This window comes from Bufo bufo, chromosome 1 (assembly GCF_905171765.1).
Source record: "Bufo bufo chromosome 1, aBufBuf1.1, whole genome shotgun sequence".
NCBI lineage: Eukaryota > Metazoa > Chordata > Amphibia > Anura > Bufonidae > Bufo > Bufo bufo.
The window spans coordinates 87,426,238-87,452,336 of record NC_053389.1 but is presented as its reverse complement, the minus strand read 5'-3'; the positions used below and the strand labels follow the sequence as shown (position 1 = coordinate 87,452,336).

The 26,099-nt window shown below is 44.7% G+C and overlaps 1 protein-coding gene and 1 non-coding gene across 2 annotated transcripts in view; both read left to right on the top strand.

Moving 5' to 3' along the window:
• Positions 1–486: 486 nt before the first annotated feature.
• The window catches only part of TTC12 (tetratricopeptide repeat domain 12), a 175,848-nt gene continuing 150,235 nt past the window's right edge, over positions 487–26,099 (top strand). Inside the window, exons 1-2 of the mRNA XM_040426869.1 lie at positions 487–513; positions 25,668–25,730. Coding sequence (XP_040282803.1) covers positions 25,679–25,730 — 52 coding nt within the window. The 5' untranslated portion in view covers positions 487–513; positions 25,668–25,678. The remainder of the gene's footprint in view (positions 514–25,667; positions 25,731–26,099) is intronic.
• On the top strand, positions 5,105–5,190 carry LOC120987506. Its single transcript, XR_005776102.1, has one exon. It is a non-coding gene; the product is annotated as a small nucleolar RNA SNORD71 (small nucleolar RNA).

Here is a 26,099-nt window from a genome sequence, read left to right as displayed (position 1 = left end):
TAGAAAAAAATTACTGCCACCGGCAAGGCCACTAAAATACCCTATCCAAAACTGCATCAGGAAACCAGGCTGTGTGGCCGTGCCCTAAGGGTGCCGTATTATGCCACCATAAATTCAGATTTTGGAAAACCTCTGTGAAGAACTTCTTAATGTGCATTTTAAAAATCCAATATCATCCATGTGATTTTCCAGAGGAAACGAGCTATATGATGCATTATCACCCCGAGACGAATCTCTCCACTGCTCTGTTAGTTTACCAAAGGAATTCAGCACAAATCACAAATTCTACCACATGTACAGGACACATCTCCATGTGAAAAGTGAGGGGCGAGGGACGCAGAGGGCTGGGTGTGTATGCAGGGGAATACAATGCAGGGAGGAGGGTGCAGTGTCATTTAGCACTAGGCCTCAGCTTTGTTTACATGTTGCTAGGCGACAGGACTCTGAGCCCAGCAGCGTCCAGAGCTGTGCAGAGTGTGATCAGGACAGGATTCCCTTCATCTGCGGCTTCTGGTAAATGACTTGACAATATTTCATATTCCTATTGATTCATTTTTTACTTTCTTCTACTATATCACACTTTTCATAGGGAGAAGTTAGAGAGCGCCATAGAAACCTTTCATGATCTAAGTTTGGTTCATTAGACTCGTGATGGGGCCCGGTGGTTGCAGGTAATGGCAATGGGAAACTGCCATTAGGGCGGTGTCACACATGGGGAATTTCAGAAAAACACTCAATTTTTGCAGCTTATTTCCCAGTATTGCTTTTATTTCATAAAAAATATGCCACATTTGCTGAAAGCTAATATATTGCAAACATTGTGTTTTTTGTGTTTTTTTAATCTCTCGATTGTTGTTTTTTTTTGGGGTCAATTGCAGACAAGAATAGGCATTTTTATCATAGGACAAAATGCGGAACGCACACGGCCGGACCGCAAAACAGATAGGGTCGTCTGAATTAGCCCTTAGGCCCCTTTCACACGAGCGAGTATTCCGCGCGGATGCGATGCGTGAGGTGAACGCGTTGCACCCGCACTGAATACCGACCCATTCATTTCTATGGGGCTGGTCACATGAGCGGTGATTTTCACGCGTCACTTGTGCGTTGCATGAAAATCGCAGCATGTTCTAGATTCTGCGTTTTTCACGGATGCGGTGCGATTTTCACGCATGGTTGCTAGGAGACGATCGGGATGGAGACCCGATCATTATTATTTTCCCTTATAACATGGTTATAAGGGAAAATAATAGCATTCTGAATACAGAATGCATAGTAAAACATCGCTGGAGGGGTTAAAAAAAAAGAAAAAATTATTTAACTCACCTTAATCCACTTGATCGCGTAGCCGGCATCTCCTTCTGTCTTCATCTGATCTCTGTGCAGTAATAGGACCTGTGGTGACGTCACTCCGATCATCACATGGTACGTCACATGATCTTTTACCATGGTGATGGATCATGTGATGACCGGAATGACGTCACCACAGGTCCTGTTGCTGCACAGAGATCAGATGAAGACAGAAGGAGATGCTGGGCCGCGAACAAGTGGACTAAGGTGAGTTACATTATATATATTTTTTTTAACCCCTCCAGCGATGTTTTACTATGCATTCTGTATTCAGAATGCTATTATTTTCCCTTATAACCATGTTATAAGGGAAAATATTTCAATCTACAGAACACCGATCCCAAGCTCGAACTTCTGTGAAGAAGTTTGGGTACCAAACATGCGCGATTTTTCTCATGCGAGTGCAAAACGCATTACAATGTTTTGCACTCGCGGAATAATCGCGGGTGTTCCCGTAACGCACCCGCACATTTTCCCGCAACGGCCGTCTGAAAGAGGCCTTATACTTATACTCAGTGCAATCTGTGACAAATCCACAGCGGTGAATCATGGCAAAATCAGCAAAAAAAACGATGCTTCTGAACATCTGTCCGATGTGGACGTGCCATCAAACAAGCCTTACGGTCAGTTCACAAAGCTGATTTTCAAAATACAGGCAGATTTTTTACTTTATTAAGTTTGATTTGGCGTGTTTATGCATGAAAAAAACCTGCGAAAAAACATGCATATGTGCACATCTCAAATGGTGCGTTTTTTTAAAATGCTTCCCATTTATTTGAATGGGAAAATCAGCGCAGATTTTTCCCCAAGATAGGGCATGCTGCTTCTTTTTTACACGCTTCTTTTTCACATGTGTAAGGGCTCATGCACACGAAGGTGTGCCGGCCAAGCCCGTATTGCGACCCGCAAACAGTGGGTCTGCAATATACTGGCCCCGGCCGTTTGGGCACCACATCACGGATGCAGACCCATTAACTTGAATGGGTCCACAATCCGGAGTTGCGGTGCGGAATGGACCCCACGGAAGCACTACAGGTTTCTCTCTGGGCCTCCGCACCATAAAAAAAAAAAGAACATGTTGCAGTGCGGATGGATCACGGACCCATCCAGGCTGAATGGGTCTGCATCCATCTGTGGAAACCGCACGGATGTGGCCTGTCCCCAATGCACGGAACAGCCGGGCAAGGCCGTGTTCAGGAGCCCTAAAAAAGAAGCAAGTGCTGCTTACCATTGAAATGAATTGAATGGGAGGCTGTTTTGAGGCATTTTTGGAGCAGATTTGGAGCTGATTTTAAGGCAGAAACGCTCCAAAGTCAGCACCAAAAAAATTCTGTGTTAACTGACCCTTAGGCCTCGTTCACAAATGCTATTTCTGAATCTTTTATAAATGCTTGGAAAAAAAACAGCAGATGTTTCAAGCATTTTTCATGCCATTTGCATGTCATTTTTGTTTTTTTATTTTGAAACATTTAAACCATGAAACATTTAAACCATGAATTTCCTGGCTTTTTTCAAGTCTAAGGGCTCATGCACACAACCATATGTATTTTGCAGTCCGCAAAAAAATCGGATTCGCAAAAATACGGATGATGTCCATGTGCATTCCGTATTTTGCGGAACGGAACAGCTGGCCCCTAATAGAACAGTACTATTCTTGTCCGTAATGCGGATAATAATAGGACATGTCCTATTTCTTTGCAGAATGGAAATACGGACATACGGAAATGGAATGCACACGGAGTAACTTCAGTTTTTTTTTGTCGACCAATTGAAATGAAAGGTACTGCATACGGTCCGCAAAAAACGGAACGGACACGGAAGGAAAATACGTTCGTGTGCATGAGCCCTCATACATATGGGGGAAAAAAAACTAAAACATCCCATATCTAGAACATGCTGCATTTTGAAAAACACTATGACTAGCAAAAAAAGCCACAAACCAAAATGCTTTCTTTTTGTGGTGGCACTCTTTCTTCTTTTGAGAGAATAAAATGCAGGAATAATGCCACATGACGTATAGTGTTTTTTCTAAAAATCCTATATGTGAAACCACCCCAAGGGTTATCTGATAATTGTATTAGATGTTTAGGCTTTTTTATGAGGACTTTTGTTCAGCAAAAATGTAGTATAGAGGTCATGTACCAAATGTATTAGATGTTTTAGACCTTTTGTGCCTCAAACGACATTTTTGAAAAGTGTCTAGAAACAGGACATGGCGAAAATGCTGATAAATTTGGCGTGGCTTCTGTCTATCTGGACTAGTTTTATTCTGTTTCAGTTTAATACAATATTAATAAAACTCACATTTGCATAATAATAGTATAAAAAGCATTTATGAGGGGGGCGGGGAAGAACGAGGAGTGCATAAAATACACGTGTTAAGCACTGGGTCTAGTTCTTACTAACAATTGGGGTCATTTATCAAACTGGTGTAAAGTATAACTAACTTAGTGGCCCATAGCAACCAATCAGATTCCACCTTTCATTTTTCAGAGCTCTTTTGAACTGTTAACCCCCTTTTGAAGTACATAAAATATTGGACTAGGTTTATAGATGACGTCCTAGTGATCTGGACAGGCACATTTTGGCGATTTGGAGATTGACTTTCTAGATGTGAAGAAAGTAAAAAAAAAAAACACAACAAAGGCTTTATTCCATTAACCCCTTAAGGACCCTGACATTTTTCACCTTAAGGACCAAACAGTTTTTTGGAAATTTGACATGTGTCACTTTATGTGGTAATAACTTTGGAACGCTTTTACTTATCCAAGCCATTCTGAGATGGTTTTCTCGTGACACATTCTACTTCATGATAGTTCTAAATTTCAGTCAATATTTTTCATTTTTATTTTTTTTTAAATACCAAATTTACAAAAAAATTGGAAAAATTCACTTTCCAAATTTCAATTTCTCTGCTTTTAAAACAGATAGTGATACCTCATATAATAGTTATTACTTTACATTTTCCATATGTCTACTTTTTGTGAATGCCATTTTATTTTTGGGGGACGTTAGAAGGCTTAGAAATTTAGAAGCAAATCTTGAAATTTGACCAGTTCAGGTTTGAAGTCACTTTGTGGGGCCACCCAAAAATGACCCCATTTTAGAAACTACATCCCTCAAGGTATTCAAAGATGATTTTACAACTTTTGTTAACACAAGAATTAAAGGAAAATGTAGATGAAATTTCAGAATTTCACTTTTTTGGCAGACTTTTCGTTTTAATCAATTTTTTTCCTCTAACAAAGCAAGGGTTAATAGCTAAACAAAACTCAATATTTAATACCTTGATTCTGTAGTTTACAGCAACACCCCATTTGTGATCGTAAACTGCTGTATGGGCACACAGCATACAGTTCAGTAATGCCAGCAAGGGACCAATCAGAGTGGCCCCTTGCCGGCAATCGATCCGAGTGGTTAGTCTGTGCAGACTAACTAATCGGATCGCGGCAGTGAAAAATTGCCGGTTTCAGGCTCTGATCTGCGCTCTGCAGATCAGAGCCTGAAATCAGATAGTGTCCTCGTGCCCCCCCGATCTGTGCCCCCCGATCTGTGCGCCAAGCCCCCCCTTGTACCCGCCTGCCCCTTATGAAGTTGCCCCCCCCGCTCCCATCCACATTCCTGCAGCCTGCCCAGTGCCCTGATGCGGTCCGCCTCCTGCCCCCATTTGCGCTGCCCCTCAATGCTGGCCGTATTCCCCCAACCCCCCCGCCCCCCTTTTCAAGGCTTCCCCCATGCCATGCGGTCCCCCTGCTGGTGTGTGATGGCGGCGGCTCCATTCCTGAGCCGCCGCCATCAGCAGAGAGTGTCAGCTCTATGCTGACACTCTGCTGTAACCCCATAGATGCCGCGGCAGTGGCATCCAGGGGGGTAATAGAGGGAGGGGGCTCCCTCTCTCCACCATCGGGGCTGCCGCGCTGCGATGGCAGTGCCCGATGGTTGCCATGGCAACAGGACGCTTTGCAAAAGCGTCCGCTGTTGCCACCTACAGGGCATCTGATTGTATTATACTTTGCAATGCAAGAGCATTGCAAAGTATAGTACAGCCATCAGCCCCACTAGATCTTCAAGATCCAAGAGGGACTTGATAAAAAAAAGTGAAAATAATAAAAGTAAAAATAAATAAATAAAAATTTAAAATTAACCTCTTGCCGCCACGCTAAAGCCGAAAGGCGTCATCGCGGCGGCTCTCCCAGGCTACACTAACGCCGATTGGCGTCATCTCGCGTGAGCCGAGATTTCCTGTGAACGCTCGCACACAGGCACGCGCGTTCACAGGAACGGAAGGTAAGAGAGTGGATCTCCAGCCTGCCAGCGGCGATCGTTCGCTGGCAGGCTGGAGATGCGATTTTTTTAACCCCTAACAGGTATATTAGACGCTGTTTTGATAACAGCGTCTAATATACCTGCTACCTGGTCCTCTGGTGGTCCCTTTTGTTTGGATCGACCACCAGAGGACACAGGTAGCTCAGTAATATGTAGCACCAAGCACCACACTACACTACACCCCCCTGTCACTTATTAACCCCTTATTCACCCCTGATCACCCCTGATCACCCCATATAGACTCCCTGATCCCCCCCTGTCATTGATCACCCCCCTGTCATTGATCACCCCCCTGTAAGGCTCAATTCAGACGTCCGTATGATTTTTACGGATCCACTGATACATGGATCGGATCCGCAAAACACATACGGACATCTGAATGGAGCCTTATAGGGGGGTGATCAATGACAGGGGGGTGATCACCCCATATAGACTCCCTGATCACCCCCCTGTCATTGATCACCCCCCTGTCATTGATCACCCCCTGTAAGGCTCCATTCAGACGTCCGTATGATTTTTACGGATCCACTGATACATTGATCGGATCCGTAAAACACATACGGACATCTGAATGGAGCCTTACAGGGGGGTGATCAATGACAGGGGGGTGATCACCCCATATAGACTCCCTGATCACCCCCTGTCATTGATCACCCCCCTGTAAGGCTCCATTCAGATGTCCGTATGTGTTTTGCGGATCCGATCCATGTATCCGTGGATCCGTAAAAAACATACGGAACTCTGAATGGAGCCTTACAGGGGGGGTGATCAATGACAGGGGAGTGATCACCCCATATAGACTCCCTGATCACCCCCCTGTCATTGATCACCCCCCTGTCATTGATCACCCCCCTGTAAGGCTCCATTCAGACGTCCGTATGATTTTTACGGATCCACTGATACATGGATCGGATCCGCAAAACACATACGGACGTCTGAATGGAGCCTTACAGGGGGGTGATCAATGATGGGGGGGATCACCCCATATAGACTCCCTGATCACCCCCCTGTCATTGATCACCCCCCTGTCAGGCTCCATTCAGACGTCCGTATGATTTTTACAGATCCACTGATACATGGATCGGATCCGCAAAACACATACGGACATCTGAATGGAGCCTTACAGGGAGGTGATCAATGACAGGGGGGTGATCACCCCATATAGACTCCCTGATCACCCCCCTGTCATTGATCACCCCCTTGTCATTGATCACCCCCCTGTAAGGCTCCATTCAGATGTCCGTATGTGTTTTGCGGATCCGATCCATGTATCCGTGGATCCGCAAAACACATACGGACATCTGAATGGAGCCTTACAGGGGGGTGATCAATGACAGGGGGGTGATCACCCCATATAGACTCCCTGATCACCCCCCTGTCATTGATCACCCCCCTGTCATTTATCACCCCCCTGTAAGGCTCCATTCAGACGTCCGTATGATTTTTACGGATCCACTGATACATGGATCGGATCCGCAAAACACATACGGACATCTGAATGGAGCCTTACAGGGGGGTGATCAATGACAGGGGGGTGATCACCCCATATAGACTCCCTGATCACCCCCCTGTCATTGATCACCCCCTTGTCATTGATCACCCCCCTGTAAGGCTCCATTCAGATGTCCGTATGTGTTTTGCGGATCCGATCCATGTATCCGTGGATCCGTAAAAAACATACGGACGTCTGAATGGAGCCTTACAGGGGGGTGATCAATGACAGGGGGGTGATCACCCCATATAGACTCCCTGATCACCCCCCTGTCATTGATCACCCCCCTGTCATTGATCACCCCCCTGTAAGGCTCCATTCAGACGTCCGTATGATTTTTACGGATCCACTGATACATGGATCGGATCCGCAAAACACATACGGACATCTAAAAGGAGCCTTACAGGGGGGTGATCAATGACAGGGGGGTGATCACCCCATATAGACTCCCTGATCACCCCCCTGTCATTGATCACCCCCCTGTAAGGCTCCATTCAGACGTCCGTATGATTTTTACGGATCCACTGATACATGGATCGGATCCGCAAAACACATACGGACATCTGAATGGAGCTTTACAGGGGGGTCATCAATGACAGGGGGTTGATCACCCCATATAAACTCCCTGATCACCCCCTGTCATTGATCACCCCCTGTAAGGCTCCATTCAGATGTCCGTATGTGTTTTGCGGATCCGATCCATGTATCCGTGGATCCGTAAAAAACATACGGACGTCTGAATGGAGCCTTACAGGGGGGGTGATCAATGACAGGGGGGTGATCACCCCATATATACTCCATGATCACCCCCCTGTCATTGATCACCCCCCTGTAAGGCTCCATTCAGATGTCCGTATGTGTTTTGCGGATCCGATCCATGTGTCCGTGGACCCGTAAAAAACATACGAACGTCTGAATGGAGCCTTACAGGGGAGTGATCAATGACAGGGGGGTGATCACCCCATATAGACTCCCTGATCACCCCCCTGTCATTGATCACCCCCCTGTCATTGATCACCCCCCTATAAGGCTCCATTCAGACGTCCGTATGATTTTTACGGATCCACTGATACATGGATCGGATCCGCAAAACACATACAGATGTCTGAATGGAGCCTTACAGGGGGGTGATCAATGACGGGGGTGATCACCCCATATAGACTCCATGATCACCCCCCTGTCATTGATCACCCCCCTGTCATTGATCACCCCCTATAAGGCTCCATTCAGACGTCCGTATGATTTTTACGGATCCACTGATACATGGATCGGATCCGCAAAACACATACGGACATCTGAAAGGAGCCTTACAGGGGGGTGATCAATGACAGGGGGTGATCACCCCATATAGACTCCCTGATCACCCCCCTGTCATTGATCACCCCCCTGTTATTGATCACCCCCCTGTAAGGCTCCATTCAGACGTCCGTATGATTTTTACGGATCCACTGATACATGGATCGGATCCGCAAAACACATACGGACATCTGAATGGAGCTTTACAGGGGGGTGATCAATGACAGGGGGTTGATCACCCCATATAGACTCCCTGATCACCCCCCTGTCATTGATCACCCCCTGTAAGGCTCCATTCAGATGTCCGTATGTGTTTTGCGGATCCGAGCCATGTATCCGTGGATCCGTAAAAAACATACGGACGTCTGAATGGAGCCTTACAAGGGGGTGATCAATGACAGGGGGGTGATCACCCCATATAGACTCCCTGATCACCCCCCTGTCATTGATCACCCCCCTGTAAGGCTCCATTCAGACATTTTTTTGGCCCAAGTTAGCGGAAATTTTTTATTTATTTTTTTTCTTACAAAGTCTCATATTCCACTAACTTGTGTCAAAAAATAAAATCTCACATGAACTCACCATTATCCCTCACGGAATCCAAATGCGTAAAATTTTTTAGACATTTATATTCCAGACTTCTTCTCACGCTTTAGGGCCCCTAAAATGCCAGGGCAGTATAAATACCCCACATGTGACCCCATTTTGGAAAGAAGACACCCCAAGGTATTCGCTGAGGGGCATATTGAGTCCATGAAAGATTTAAATTTTTGTCCCAAGTTAGTGGAAAGGGAGACTTTGCGAGAAAAAAAAAAAAAATTCCTGCTAACTTGTGGCAAATTTTTTTTTTTAGATGAACTCGCCATGCCCCTCATTGAATACCTTGGGGTGTCTTCTTTCCAAAATGGGGTCGCATGTGGGGTATTTATACTGCCCTGGCATTTTAGGGGCCCTAAAGCGTGAGAAGAAGTCTGGGATCCAAATGTCTAAAAATGCCCTCCTAAAAGGAATTTGGGCCCCTTTGCGCATCTAGGCTGCAAAAAAGTGTCATACATCTGGTATCGCCGTACTCAGGAGAAGTTGGGGAATGTGTTTTGGGATGTCATTTTACATATACCCATGCTGGGTGAGAGAAATATCTCGGTCAAATGCCATCTTTGTATAAAAAAATGGGAAAAGTTGTCTTTTGCCGAGATATTTATCTCACCCAGCATGGGTATATGTAAAATGACACCCCAAAACACATTGCCCAACTTCTCCTGAGTACGGCGATACCACAAGTGTGACACTTTTTTGCAGCCTAGGTGGGCAAAGGGGCCCACATTCCAAAGAGCACCTTTCGGATTTCACCGGCCATTTTTTACAGATTTTGATTTCAAACTACTTCTCACGCATTCGGGCCCCTAAAATGCCAGGGCAGTATAACTACCCCACAAGTGACCCCATTTTGGAAAGAAGACACCCCCAGGTATTTTGTGATGGGCATAGTGAGTTCATGGAAGTTTTTATTTTTTGTCACAAGTTAGTGGAATATGAGAATTTGTAAGAAAAAAAAAAATCATCATTTTCCGCTAACTTGTGACAAAAAATAAAAAATTCTAGGAACTCTCCACGCCCCTCACGGAATACCTTGGGGTGTCTTCTTTCCAAAATGGGGTCACTTGTGGGGTAGTTATACTGCCCTGGCCTTTTAGGGGCCCAAATGCGTGCGAAGTAGTTTGAAATAAAAATGTGTAAAAAATGGCCGGTGAAATCCTAAAGGTGCTCTTTGGAATGTGGGCCTCTTTGCCCACCTAGGCTGCAAAAAAGTGTCACACATGTGGTATCGCGTACTCAGGAGAAGTTGGGGAATGTGTTTTGGGGTGTCATTTTACATATACCCATGCTGGGTGAGATAAATATCTTGGTCAAATGCCAACTTTGTTTAAAAAAATGGGAAAAGTTGTCTTTTGCCGAGATATTTCTCTCACCCAGCATGGGTATATGTAAAAAAACACCCCAAAACACATTCCCCAACTTCTCCTGAGTACGACGATACCAGATGTGTGACACTTTTTTGCAGCCTAGGTGGGCAAAGGGGCCCACATTCCAAAGAGCACCTTTAGGATTTCACCGGCCATTTTTTACAGATTTTGATTTCAAACTACTTCGCACGCATTTGGGCCCCTAAAATGCCAGGGCAGTATAACTACCCCACAAGTGACCCCATTTTGGAAAGAAGACACCCCAAGGTATTATGTGATGGGCATAGTGAGTTCATGGAAGTTTTTATTTTTTGTCACAAGTTAGTGGAATATGAGACTTTGTAAGGAAAAAAAATAAAATAAAAAAAAATCATCACATTCCGCTAACTTGTGACAAAAAATAAAAACTTCTATGAACTCACTATGCCCATCAGCGAATACCTTAGGGTGTCTACTTTCCGAAATGGGGTCATTTGTGGGGTGTTTGTACTGTCTGGCCATTGTAGAACCTCAGGAAACATGACAGGTGCTCAGAAAGTTAGAGCTGCTTCAAAAAGCGGAAATTCACATTTTTGTACCATAGTTTGTAAACGCTATAGCTTTTACCCAAACCATTTTTTTTTTTTACCCAAACATTTTTTTTTTATCAAAGACATGTAGAACAATAAATTTAGAGAAAAATTTATATATGGATGTCGTTTTTTTTGCAAAATTTTACAACTGAAAGTGAAAAATGTCATTTTTTTGCAAAAAAAACGGTAAATTTTGATTAATAACAAAAAAATTAAAAATGTCAGCAGCAATGAAATACCACCAAATGAAAGCTCTATTAGTGAGAAGAAAAGGAGGTAAAATTCATTTGGGTGGTAAGTTGCATGACCGAGCAATAAACCGCTAAAGTTGTGGAGTACCGATTTGTAAAAAAGGGCCTGGTCACTAGGGGGGTATAAACCTGTGGTCCTTAAGTGGTTAAAAAAATAAAACTACACATAAAACTACACATTTTCCTATAAAAAAAAACAAAAAAAAAACTACACAAATTAGGTATCACCGCGTCCGTAACGACCGTCTCTATAAATATATCACATGATAGACCCCGTCCGACAAACACCATAAAAAATATAAAATAAAAACGGTGTAAAAAAAGCCATTTTTGTCACCTTACATCACAGCAAGCGATCAAAAAGGCTTATGACCCCAAAATAGTACCAATCAAACTGTCACCTCATCCCACAAAAAATTATACCCTATTTAAGACAATCACTCAAAAAATATTAAAAAATATGGCTCTCAGACTATGGAGACACTAAAACATCATTTTTTGGGTTTCAGAAATGCTATTATCGTGTAAAACTTAAATAAATAAGAAAAAGTATACATATTAGGTATTGCCACGTCCGTAACGATCTGCTCTATAAAACTTTTACATGACCTAACCCCTCAGATAAACGCCGTAAAGATAAATAAGTAAAAACTGTTCCAAAACAGCTAATTTTTTGGTCACCTTGCCCCATAAAGTGTAATAATGAATGATCAAAAAATCCTATGTACCCAAAAATGGTACCAATAAAAACCTCAACTCTTTCTGCAAAAAAAAGAGCCCCTGGACAAGACGATCGGCAGAAAAATAAAAAACATATAATGTTTAGAAAATGGACACACAAAAACATAATTTATTTTTCAAAATTGCTTTATTATGTAAAACTGAAGCAAACAAACAAAGAAAGTAGACATATTTGATATCATTGCGTCCGTAACAACCTGCTCTATAAAAATAGCACATGATCTACCCTGTCAGATGAATCTTGTAAAAAAAAAAAAAAAAACACTTAGCCAAAACAGCCATTTTTCAGTTACCTTGCCTCACAAAAAACTTAATATAGAGCAATTAAAATATGTATCCCAAAATAGTACCAATAAAACTGGCACCTTATCCCCTAGTTTCTAAAATAGTATCACTTTTTGGGAGTTTCTACTGTAAGGGTGCATCAGGGGGGCTTTAAATGGGACATGGCATCTAAAACCAGTTTAGCAAAATCTGCCTTCCAAAAACCATACAGCGTTCCTTTCCTTCTGCGCCCTGCCGGGGGCCCCTTACATCAGTTTATAACCACATGTGGGGTGTTTCTTTAAACCGCAGAATCAGGGTAATAAATGTTGAGTTTTGTTTGGCTGCTAACCCTCAATGTGTTAAAGAAAAAAAATGTAATAAAATGGAAAAATCTGCTAAAAAAGTAAAATTTTGAAATTTCATCTCCATTTTTCTTTAATTCTTGTGGAACACCTAAAGGGTTAACAAAGTTTGTAAAATCAGTTTTGAATAACTTGAAGGGTGTAGTTTCTACAATGGGGTCATTTATGGTAGGTTTCCACTATGTAAGCCCCACAAAGTGACTTCAAACCTGAACTGGTCCTTAAAAAGTGGGTTTTGGAAATTTTCCTTAAAAGCCTTCTAATGTCCTAAAAAAATAAAATGACATTTCCAAAATGATGCCAACATAAAGTAGACATATGGGAAATGTTAAGTAATAAATATTTTATTAGGTATGACTTTCTGTTTTAGAAGCAGAGAAATTGAAATTTTGAAAATTGTGAATTTTTCATGAAGTACAATATGTCACGAGAAAACAATCTCAGAATGGCTTGGATAAATAAAAGTGTTCCAAAGCAATTACCACATAAAGTGACGCATGTCAGATTTGTAAATTTTGACCTGGACACTGGGGCATCAATGACCCTTGGTCATGAAAGGGTTAAGTTGCCATGTCACATTTGAAAACCCCCTGATGCACACCTAGAGTAGAAACTCCCAAAAATTTACCCCATTTTGGAAACTACGGGATAGGGTGGCAGTTTTGTTGGTACTATTTTAGGGTACATATGATTTTTGGTTGCTCTATATTACACTTTTTGTCAGGCAAGGTAACAAAAAATAGCTATTTTGGCACATTTTAATTTTTTGTTTATTTACAATGTTCATCTGACAGGTTAGGTCATGTGCTTTTTTTTTTATAGAGCAGGTTGTTACGGACGCGACAATACCAAATATGACTTTGGTTGTTCGTTTTAGTTTTATATAATAAAGCATTTTTTTTAAAATAATTTTTTTGTGTCTCCATATTCTGCGAGCCATAGTTTTTTTTTTTTTTTTGGGCGACTGTCTTAGGTAGGGTCTCATTTTTTGCGGGATGAGATGATGGTTTAATGGTTACTATATTGAGGTGCATATGACTTTTTGATTGCTTGGTATTACACTTTTTGTGATCTAAGGTGACCAAAAAAATGCCTTTTTTTTTTTTTTTTTTTTACAGAGCTGAGGACATGGGTTGCTAGATGGCCACTAGCACATCCGCAATACCCAGTCCCCATACTGTAGCTCTCTGTGCTTTTATTGTGTAAAAAAAACGATTTGATACATATGCAAATTAACATAAAAGAGTCATATCTTGTGTGACCAGAGAAGAGTCATATTTTCAAGCTCTAACTCATCTCAGGTTAATTTGCATATGTATCAAATCGTTTTTTTTACACAATAAAAGCACAAAGAGCTATGGGGACTGGATATTGTGGATGTGCTAGTGGCCATCTAGCAACCCATGTCCTCAGCTCTATACCCAAAATCCTGGTGACAGGTTCCCTTTAAGCGTAACTACTCTTGGTGCTATCAGGCCTTGAGAAAGCATCAACAGATTGGGCCGTGGTCATCTACTATGTTTCCCATGCACAGTGCACTTTGATTTTTCAATAAATGGAAGTAGCTAAGACCGATGAGTGCCGTGGATAATACTCTTTTGTATTGTATGAACTTTGTATCTGCCTTTCTTTCACGGATGTTTTTCCCCCACTGATCTGCATTTCCGCAAACTGGCTTGTAAGGTGGTGCTGACTGTATATACCTTTTCAATTGGAATGCCTACTAATGAAATTGGAGTACTGTGAGCAGGGCCGCTGATAGAAATCATGGGGCCCCGTACAGCATACATGACGGGGCCCCCTTCAGCTCCACCCCCTGATCCCTCCTTCAGCCACACCCCTGGCCCCGCCCTTGGCCCCTCCCCAGACGCCGCCTTGAAACAACATGCAGATTTGTCTACAAGTGATATTTATGGCGCTGGGGGGTCGTCTGTGAATGGCGCTGTTATGGAGGGGATCTGTGAATGGCACTGTTATGGAGGGGATCTGTGAATGGCACTTTTATGGAGGGGATCTGTGGATGGCACTGTTATGGAGGGGATCTGTGGATGGCACTGTTATGGAGGGGATCTGTGGATGGCACTGTTATGGAGGGGATCTGTGGATGGCACTGTTATGGAGGGGATCTGTGGATGGCACTGTTATGGAGGGGATCTGTGGATGGCACTGTTATGGAGAGGATCTGTGGATGGCACTGTTATGGAGGGGATCTGTGGATGGCACTGTTATGGGGGGGATCTGTGGATGGCACTGTTATGGGGGGATCTGTGGATGACACATACCGTATATAGCATCTTATGCTATGTGTCATCCACAGATACCCCTCCATAACAGTGCCATTCACAGATACCCTCCATAACAGTGCCATCCACAGATCCCCCCCATAACAGTCATCCACAGATCCCCCCATAACAGTGTCATCCACAGATCCCCCCCATAACAGTGTCATCCACAGATCCCCCTCCATAATGGTGCCATCCACAGATCCCCCCCATAAGTGTCATCCACAGACCCCCCGGCCCCCCCCATAAGTGTCATCCACATGACAGACCCCCCCCCCATAACAGTGCCATCCACGGATCCCCCGCCCTCCCAATAACAGTGCCGTCATGACGTCATCCATATAGATCCCCCCCCGCCACTCACAGTAGTATACATTAATAAATCGGTGCAGCCGTGCAGGCTGCAGACAGTAACTTTAATTTTAGCACAGGCACAGCGCTCATCTCTTTACTAAAATACTACCTTACATTCAGCTCCTGCCTCCTCCCTCCACCCTCCAGCCTCCAGTAACAAGTGCGGGCGGCAGCGCTCACTCACTGACGTCACGCGCCTGCGCCGCCTAGTGGGAGGAGCAGGCGTGTGACGTCAGTGAGTGAGCGCCGCCCCCACACTGCCTGCTGTTACTGGAGCCAGCCCACTGACAGCAAAAAAATTAAAATGGCTCGGGAGTCGGCAGCCCGGGCCCCCCTGCCAGCCGGGCCCGGTACAACTGGGCCAGCTGTACTGGCCTATCAGCGGCCCTGACTGTGAGCCCAGGAGAGGAGAGCGGAGGATAGAAGTGAATGGTGGTTTTAGCACTCACTCACTCTTACACTCCTCTGCGTGATAGGAACGGCGCACCTGTTCTTCCTTTTGGGACATACTCTGGTTCTTGGGGCTCCAGTCTAATGAAGGTTGAGGTGACCTTGATGGTGACAGATTGTGAGGTGTTAGACAGGTGCAGGTGTGGATGTCAGTGCTGTGTAATACTGCAGGAAATAATGAGGCGAGGTTAACAGCAGAACAGTTTTTTACTGAATAATTAAGTTCAGGCACATCAGCTACAGTTCTCAGCCTACAATGAGATTTCCATGGTTATTACAGCTGACACAGCTGGACAGGTAGGTAGTAGGCAAGGTTGTCTGTTTAGAGCAATCTTCCGGACACTGTACTTCTCTAGCTGACTTGCAGTTAAGCATCCAGGCATGGAGTGCAACACTTTCTCTTGCGGCAATGCAACCTCAGGGTGGACCCTAACATCAGCATGAGCTGCACCTTTTTAAAGGGATTCTGTCATGAGATTTGAGCCCTATAAGCTAAACATATGGCCAGGTCCGTACTAATAACATGAATCCTAAACTGCCCTTAATAAACCTGCTTGTGGCTCTATTAGCCCAAAAAACTGGTTTTTATAAACTGTCACTCACCTACCTAAGGTGCCCAAGGGGTTTTACGTTAACCCAGGGTGCCCGCCCGCACCCCTCGCCGTCTGGTGCCCAGCGCCGCCTTCCTCGCCTCAGCCCCGCCGCCGCAATCCTCCCGTCCCTCTGCTAGATCCGGCGCCTGCGCACTAGGCTCAGCCTGATGCGCCGCGGACTCCTGGCAGCGGCTTCATTGAGCGAAGTGCGCATGCGCTGCCTGATGCAGAGGGACGGGAGGATTGCGGAGGCGGGGCTGAGGTGAGGAAGGCGGCGCTGGGCACCAGGCGGCGAGGGGTGCGGGCGGGCACCCTGGGTTAACGTAAAACCCCTTGGGCACCTTAGGTAGGTGAGTGACAGCTTATAAAAACCAGTTTTTTGGGCTAATAGAGCCACAAGCAGGTTTAATAAGGGAAGTTTAGGATTCATGTTATTAGTATGGACCTGGCCATATGTTTAGCTTATAGGGCTCAAATCTCATGACAGAATCCCTTTAAGTTTCCATACTTAGGCCTCATGCACACGACAGTTGTTTTTTGCGTCCGCAAATTGTGCGTCCGCCCCCAAAAAACGGATGCGGCATCCGTTTTTTTTGGAGGATCCGTTTTTTTCCACAGATCCCTTGTAATAAATGCCTATCCTTGTCTGCAAATGTGAAAAAAGTAGGACATGCACTATTTTTTTTTGCTGAAGGGAAACACGGACAACAGACGCGGAACACAAACTGATGAATTATCAGCATTTTTTTGCTGACCCATTGAAATGAATGGGTCCCCATCCTATCCGCAAAAAAAAAAAAAGAAACGGAGGCAGAGAAAAACAACTGTCGTGTGCATGAGGCCTTACAGTGTACGTGTCCACAATTTCCTCTGAGGGATGTAGATATTTTCTGCTTAACATTTGTCCATTCACCAGATGAAAACTCCTGAACATGTGGCTATGTGGTCATTTTCAGACAGAAGTTCTCCAGAATACATTTCTTTACACCTTTTCTTTTACATCTTTTCCAAGTATTCCAAGTTTTTCCCTAGCCTGGCCCTGGCTAGCATGTAATCCAAGACTGGCTGTTTTGTCAGGTATCCCAATCCCAATGTGCTCTTTCATCCGGCTAGGCTTAAAGGGAATCTGCCACCAGTTTTATGGTGTCCTAAGACTAAGGCCTCTTTCACACGGGCGTGTGCACCCCGTGGTCGTGCTGCCGCCTGCAAAATGCGGGCTGCAATGCATGAGCAAGGTCCGTGGGGCAGCCGCAGCGGATCAAGGACCCATTCACTTGAATGGGTCCGCGATCCGGCCGTTCCGCAAAAAGTTAGGACATTTTGTGGAACGAAAGTACGGGACGAAACCCCACGGAAGCATTCTGTAGTGCTTCCGTAGGGTTCTGTTCCGTGCTTCCGTTCCACATCTCCGGATTTGTGGACCCATTGAAGTGAATCGTGAATGCGGAATGCACACGGAATGGCACCCGTGTATTGCGGATCCGCAAATGCGGTCCGCAATACGGCAACGGGGCGCACATGCCCGTGTGAAAGAGGCCTAAGGGCTACACAAAATAGTGACAGATCCCCTTAGTAAAATGCTGAGTCACTGTCTTTAATTGACCCAGCTGTTTTGCTAAACTTAGCTCTAGCAGAGGCGGCTCTAGACTTTGTGAGGCCTTAGGCGAAACTCGAACATGAGCCCCCATGAACACAAGATATTCTCTATCCACAGGATAGGAGATATGATGTCTGATCGTGTGGGGGGGTGCGCCCCGATCTGCTGCCCAGCGCCCAGAATGCCGCCTCTGCCAGGCTTCAGAGCGGCACGCCCCCTCATTTCATCTCTATGGGAGAGACAGAGATACAGCGTTCGTGTTTCTCCGACTCTCCCAAAGAGATACATGGAGGGGGCTTGTTGTCAACACGGTACAGGGCTTATATTCACAGTGCATATTAACACTTTGCATTAACCCTGGCTATACTGAGATGTCACAGTGCATATACTTTGGAGAGAGTTCAGAGAAGAGCTACTAAACTGGTACTTGGATTGCAGGATAAAACTTACCAGGAAAGGTTAAAGGACCTTAACATGTATAGCTTGGAAGAAAGACAAGACAGAGGGGATATGATAGAAACTTTTAAATACATAAAGGGATACAACAAAGTAAAAGATGAGAGAATATTTAAAAGAAGAAAAACTGCTACAAGAGGACATAGTTTTAAATTAGAGGGGCAAAGGTTTAAAAGTAATATCAGGAAGTATTACTTTACTGAGAGAGCAGTGGATGCATGGAATAGTCTTCCTGCAGAAGTGGTTGCTGCAAATACATTGAAGGAGTTTAAGCATGCATGGGATAGGCATAAGGCCATCCTTCATATAAGATAGGGCCAGGGGCTATCCATAGTACTCAGTATATTGGGCAGACTAGATGGGCCAAATGGTTCTTATCTGCCGATACATTCTATGTTTCTATGTTTCTATTAACCCTGTACTGTGATGTCACATTGCATATTAACCCTGGGCTGGCTGTACTGTATGTGACATCACTTTGCATATTAACCCTGTACTGTGACTAACAGTACCGGGTTAACATGCACAGTGAGTGACATTACAGTACAGGGTATACTGGGGTGGGCACTGGGCAGGGCGGCAGCAGTGAGACACACACACACCTTGGGCTTATATTCACTGGTCGGGCACCACTGTCTGACTGTGGGCGGCAGCCAGACACAGACTGAGGTGAGGGCCCTGGCTCCTTCTTCTTCTCCCCCGCGTGGCTGCACAGCGCTCTGGGGAAGGGGCTGGCAACGTTCAGAAGACGTGCCTGTGCGCAGGTGCGGAATGAGAACCCTCAGGGCCCCTGGGCAAAATAGATCAAGGGCCCCCTTCCAGGCCCCACCCACATTCCGCCTCCAGCCACGCCCATGTTCCACCTCCAGTCACGCCCATATCCCACCTCTACTCCGCGGTCGCACCGCGATTGTTACGCCCCTGATCCCATCACTACAGAAATAAAGCACCCCATATCTTTTACATCCAGTGACGTCTCCTTTGATGTAGATATTCTCTGTCCTCGTCTTCTCCTTTCAGACCAGACCACCATTTTGTCGCTATTTTCCATCTCTGCAGTTTGACAACAAATTAAAATTTTAGTTTACTACTTTTCCATCATCCTCCCATCTTCTGGACAAATCATCCTACTACCACCAATACTGTGCCACTGTGCTCCCCAATACTATACTGCAGAAACAGATAATACCCCTGATAATACTAGTACCACACAGAGCCCCCCATATAAAATACCCCTTCTGTGTGGCCTCAGTAGAAGCCCCTATAGTGCCCCATAATAATGTGCCAGTAACAAGTGCCCCCTATAGATATCCCCCAATGATATGCCAGTAACAAGTGCCTCTCCCCCCATGTGCCAGTAATAAGTGCCTCTCCTCCCCCATGTGCCAGTAACAAGTGCGTCTTGCCCCCCATGTGCCAGTATCAAGTGCCCCCCCATGTGCCGGCATCAAGTGCCTCTCTTCACCCCCATGTGCCGTCATCAAGTGCTCCCCCATGTGCCAGTATCAAGTGCCCTCCCCCATGTGCCAGTATCAAGTGCCCCCCGATATGCCAGTATCAAGTGCCCCTCCCATGTGCCAGTATCAAGTGCCCCCCATGTGCCAGTATCAAGTGCCTCTCTCCTTCCGCCCCCCCCCATGTGCCAGTATCAAGTGTCTCTCTCCTTCCCCACCCCCCATGTGCCAGTATCAAGTGCGTCTCTCCTTCATCCCCCATGTGCCAGTATCAAGTGCCTTTCCCCCCCCTCCCATGTGCCAGTATCAAGTGCCTCTCTCCTTCCTTCCCCCCATGTGCCAGTATCAAGTGCCTCTCTCCTTCCTTTCCCCCCATGTGCCAGTAACAGATAGTCCAGGGGAAAAAAAAACACTTTCACTTACCTCCGCTGCGATGCAGGCCTTTTCCGGCTTGTGTCCCGCGCTGTACGGCTCAGGCATGAACCGTCCTCTGATAGGCTGCGGGCCTTGTGCCGGCTGCCTATCAGAGGAACAGGGAAGGGAGACGCCTCTTCCTCCCCTGCCCCACAGCACAGCCATCTATATCGCTGTCTTAAGTGCCCGACCGCTCAGTCCACTCCGGTGGAAGCCAATAATTGTACTTACGGCGGTGTCGGGTGGGAGCCAGAGTGAGGCCCCGACCAGCGCGAGGCCTTAGGCGGCGGCCTAAGTGGCCTAATGGAAAAGCTGCCTCTGAGCTCTAGCACATGCCAGTGAGTCTTGAATATCCATGAGCTCCTGGCTTTCTCCATCCCCGCTGCTAATTCACTTGAAAAAAAAGTGTCAATCAGTGGCAGGAGCTCGGAGAAAACCAGAAGCTCATAAATATCAAGACTCGATGGCAAGTGCTGGAGCTGTTAGAGCATAGCAGCATAAAACTGCTGAGAAGGAGAAAAATCCGGAGGTATTGGAGCCACTTGTTTCGGCGCTGTCAAGCACGATGTTGTAGGCAGTACTTGTCTTTTCACACAAGGTTTATTTTGGTCAACGTGTTTCAAGGGCTTGCAGCCCCCTTCATCAGGACAATATTCACATACAACAATTTAAAAAGCACATGTATTTAAATCCATTTGGGCGCGCTATTGCAGGGGACATGGCTAAAGGGGGGGGGGGTGGCCAAAAGAGGGGAGGGGGGAAGGGGAAAGAGGGCAGGGATTCTCTTATTAGATCGATACATTGAGCATAAAGGTTAAACAATACAAATGTGCTACACAATAAAATAGAATCATAGAATCATAGAGAGTAAAAAGTGTTATTAAAAGTATTATTCATAAAAAATATGTATATATAGGAAATATATATTGAAAAAAGGGTTACAGGATTGATGTGCTGGATTGTGAGTTGTACCCAGTTTAATGTAACTGAAGGACGTGATAGTGTTAGTGCAGGAATAGGATCTATAGGTAGACGCTCACTTGCATGCCCAGCCGACTTGCATCCATATGTTTACAGATAGCGTGCATCCCTACTTCTTTAATAGTTATGGTGGTATTAGTAGAGGGTATGTCTCTACCCTCTGGTATTAGTGGGGGGTATGTATCTATAGTTGCACATTCATCTATTCATGTGCAGCCATGTGTGCAGATATGTGCATTCCCACATCCTCAATAGTCGTGGTGGAATTTGTAGGGGGTTTATGTCTATAGTTGGACCCTTGTCCGTATGCATGGCTGACATGCATCCATCCATCCATGTCAGTCTATGTATGCAGGTACGTGCATTTCTATATCCTTGTCTTCAGAGTATAAAAGGGATAAGTGGGACTCATTGCCCAGTGGGTGGCATTCTGTGTCATATATATGTATTATATATATAATTGTTTCATTCATCTCGTTTAGATCATTGGTCATTAGAGTGTCGAGTTGATAAATCCAGAAGACTTCTCATTTCTGTAGGTGATCGAATCGGTTATAAGGGTTTTCAGGTATAATAACCTTAAGGGGTGTTTTTCTTTCTCTACTGTAGTAGCGCACTGTCTAGAGAGGCTATGTTTCTGATAGTGACGTTGAATATTGTACCTGTGCTGGTTCATGCGACAATGTAATGCTTGAGTGGTACGCCCCACGTATTGCAGGCCGCACCCGCATTCTATCAGGTATATAACATACATAGATTGGCAAGTCATGTGTTGTTTTATCTGAAAGGTCATGCCATTGTGTTTCGAAGTAACAGAGGTTTGTTCATGGGTAATAATTCTGCAGCATAGGCATCTGTTTGACTGGCACCTGACACTTCCCAGTTTCTTCAGGGTGGTAGTATTGGACCTGTTTTCCTTAGTGTTGTGTTGTTTTGGTTTATTAGGGGCTAGGATGGGGCTCGTCTGTATGTGATCTTTTTGGGGGTGTGAGAGGTATTTTGCCAGGTGAGGATCCTGCAACAGTATATGCCAGTGTTTTGCCAGTTAGACATTCGTTAGACATTCCTCCTGTGATGCTATATAAAAGAGTCTGCTATCATCACAGGAGGAATGTCTAACGAAAACAACACAAAAACAAGAGAGACCAGACTATGTCAATTTCATCACACAGTATAGCACATCAAACAAATACATCAGAGAAACACTGGCAAAACAGAGCTGCGGACATGCGCTGCTAGATCCCCACTAGCACGTCCGCAATATACATTCCCCATAGCTCTCAGTGCTTTTATTGTGTCAAAAAAACAATTTCATATATATGTAAATGAGGCAAGTAAGGAGCCCAAGGGGCTTTTACTAACGTTTCTGGAGCCCAGCAAAGCCCACTGTGAAGGAGCCCAGCACTGCCCGCATCCTCCGAATCTCCTCCTCGCTCCCCATAGTTGAAGCACCGTAATCTCGCAGCTAGCACATGCGTAGTTCGTTCCCTTTGCTGATGCCAGCACAGGGAAGGAACACTATGCCGGCACTGACATGCCGAGTACTTGCGCATGCACTAGATTACGGCGCTCTAACTTTGTGACGTTGGGGAGCGAGGAGGAGATTCGGAAGATGCGGGGCGGTGCTGGGCTCCTTCACAGTGGGCTTGGCTGGGCTCCAGAAACGTTAGTAACAGCCCCTTGGGCTCCTTACTTGCCTCTTTTACATATATATATAAAATCATTTTTTTTACACAATAAAAGCACTGAGAGCTATGGGAAATGCATATTGCGGACGTGCTAGCGGCGATCTAGCAGCGCATGTCCGCAGCTCTATAGGCAAAATCCAGGGGAAAGAATCCCTTTAAACCATCCTAAACACAACCAGTGACTTTTTTTGTCACTGATGTAAAGTTGTAGTTGTGAACTAGCACATATTAAACTTTTCTTGCCATTTTTAATACTTTTGTGTACAAGTCCTACCATATATATATATATATATATATATATATATATATACACTGCTCAAAAAAATAAAGGGAACACTTAAACAACACAATGTAACTCCAAGTCAATCACACTTCTGTGAAATCAAACTGTCCACTTAGGAAGCAACACTGAGTGACAATCAATTTCACATGCTGTTGTGCAAATGGGATAGACAACAGGTGGAAATTATAGGCAATTAGCAAGACACCCCCAATAAAGGAGTGGTTCTGCAGGTGGTGACCACAGACCACTTCTCAGTTCCTATGCTTCCTGGCTGATGTGTTGGTCACTTTTGAATGCTGGAGGTGCTTTCACTCTAGTGGTAGCATGAGACGGAGTCTACAACCCACACAAGTGGCTCAGGTAGTGCAGCTTATCCAGGATGGCACATCAATGCGAGCTGTGGCAAGAAGGTTTGCTGTGTCTGTCAGCGTAGTGTCCAAAGCATGGAGGCGCTACCAGGAGACAGGCCAGTACATCAGGAGACGTGGAGGAGGCCGTAGGAGGGTAACAACCCAGCAGCAGGACCGCTACCTCCGCCTTTGTGCAAGGGGGAACAGGAGGAGCACTGCCAGAGCCCTGCAAAATGACCTCCAGCAGGCCACAAATGTGCATGTGTCTGCTCAAACGGTCAGAAACAGACTCCATGAGGGTGATATGAGGGCCCGACGTCCACAGGTGGGGGTTGTGCTTACAGCCCAACACCGTGCAGGACGTTTGGCATTTGCCCTCCATGTGCTCGCCAGAGGTAGCCTGACTGCCATTAGGTACCGAGATGAGATCCTCAGACCCCTTGTGAGACCATATGCTGGTGCGGTTGGCCCTGGGTTCCTCCTAATGCAAGACAATGCTAGACCTCATGTGGCTGGAGTGTGTCAGCAGTTCCTGCAAGACGAAGGCATTGATTCTATGGACTGGTCCGCCTGTTCCCCAGACCTGAATCCAATTGAGCACATCTGGGACATCATGTCTCGCTCTATCCACCAACGTCTTGTTGCACCACAGACTGTCCAGGATTTGGCAGATGCTTTAGTCCAGGTCTGGGAGGAGATCCCTCAGGAGACCGTCCGCCACCTCATCAGGAGCATGCACAGGCGTTGTAGGGAGGTCATACAGGCACGTGGAGGCCACACACACTACTGAGCCTCATTTTGACTTGTTTTAAGGACATTACATCAAAGTTGGATCAGCCTGTAGTGTGTTTTTCCACTTTAATTTTGAGTGTGACTCCAAATCCAGACCTCCATGGGTTGAAAAATTTGATTTCCATTTTTTAATTTTTGTGTGATTTTGTTATCAGCACATTCAACTATGTAAAGAACAAAGTATTTCAGAAGAATATTTAATTAATTCAGATCTAGGATGTGTTATTTTTGTGTTCCCTTTATTTTTTTGAGCAGTGTATATATATATTATTGTAGGACATTCTTGGTGTGAGTTGAAAGTGTTCATTTGATTAATGGGCAATCATAATGTAGACTGCAATAAATTAATTATTGCCCCAGAGTCATGTCCCTGGGCGCTGAGCCATTCAACACATATGACCTCACAGTGAGGACAAATAAAAAAAATCTCATTTTTCCTTGTTTCTGCTGTAGGTTTTCTAACTAAGAAAAGACAAATAAATACATCTTTTAAGACCTAAGTCCCTAGACAGTAATTGTGTTCTCCACCATGTCTGCAGCCACTCATGTTTTTCTACGTTTTATATTAACTTTGACATCTAAAACATGATATCGCCATGCTATAAACTCTGTAACAAATCATTGAAAGTCCTAAGTAATCAGTGGTTGGCAGGCCTTCAAGGAGCTTGATGCAATTCTCTTTGCCAATCCATTATTATCACACAGCACATAGCTGTAAATCACTAACTGGTACTTGTGCTAGCTGCCATATAACTGGTATTAGATTATATGTGTAGGGTGCGTTTTATATCATCCGAGACAACCCTGAAAAGAGAAAATACATATATTTGTCATTTTGGCTTTTTGGTTAAATTGTTGTTTTCAGATAGATGGCTTTTATAGCTGTTTTTGCTCTTATTTCTGCTAACATAGTGCTGTAAACAGTAGTAACGTAAATACTACTGTAGTATTTTAGGCAAAATATATAATATCTCGTATCTGATTGTATGTATTATGTATTGACTATGGTTTACATTAGATTAGGTCATCAGTCCACTTTAGGCTCTTTCAGACAGGCACATCTCCTGTTCAGGTGCTGTCCAAGTTTTGAATGGACAGCACTCGGACTGAACACTTGAATGGATATCTTCACATGAATGATCTTCCGCACGGATCATGGTTTTATCTTTGCCTATTCTTTCGACAAGACTCCTTCATTCAAATACATGGGTCCACAGCAGAAAACAGACCACTCGCTGATTCCATCAAAGTGCCATCCTTTTAAAAACCCATACATATTCACCGTCTGAAACATGGACGAGTGTTGGATGATATGATTGGTCTATTTTCAATAAACTACTATTTGTTGCTTTTAGGACTCAACAAAATGTCTGAAGATCAAAATCTGGAGAAGTTCTTGAAGGATGTGGATGAGATCTGTAAGTGGTTAACTATTGTTTGAATTTGAGTAATAATGAGTCTTATGCCTTTGTATTTAGCTTTTAAATTCATTTTTCTGTATGGAGTCATTAAAAATTTTGGGATCTACCATGGTCAATTTGTGTAGGGTTCTACTTCTTTATAACTATTGCAAGATGAGTCAAATATTTAAGCCACCATTTACTCCCATAAATACCTATCTAGGCATGGGGATATGTGGTAGTATGGACCAGAGCCAGATGACAACTTTTAGCCTTCCTTAATCTATGAACCATCACCACTATTTTAGATGGCATTTTGCTACAGGCATAACCATAGAACAGTGGCCTTTGTACCAAATCAGCATTTTGAAGGGGTTGCTGTACTCA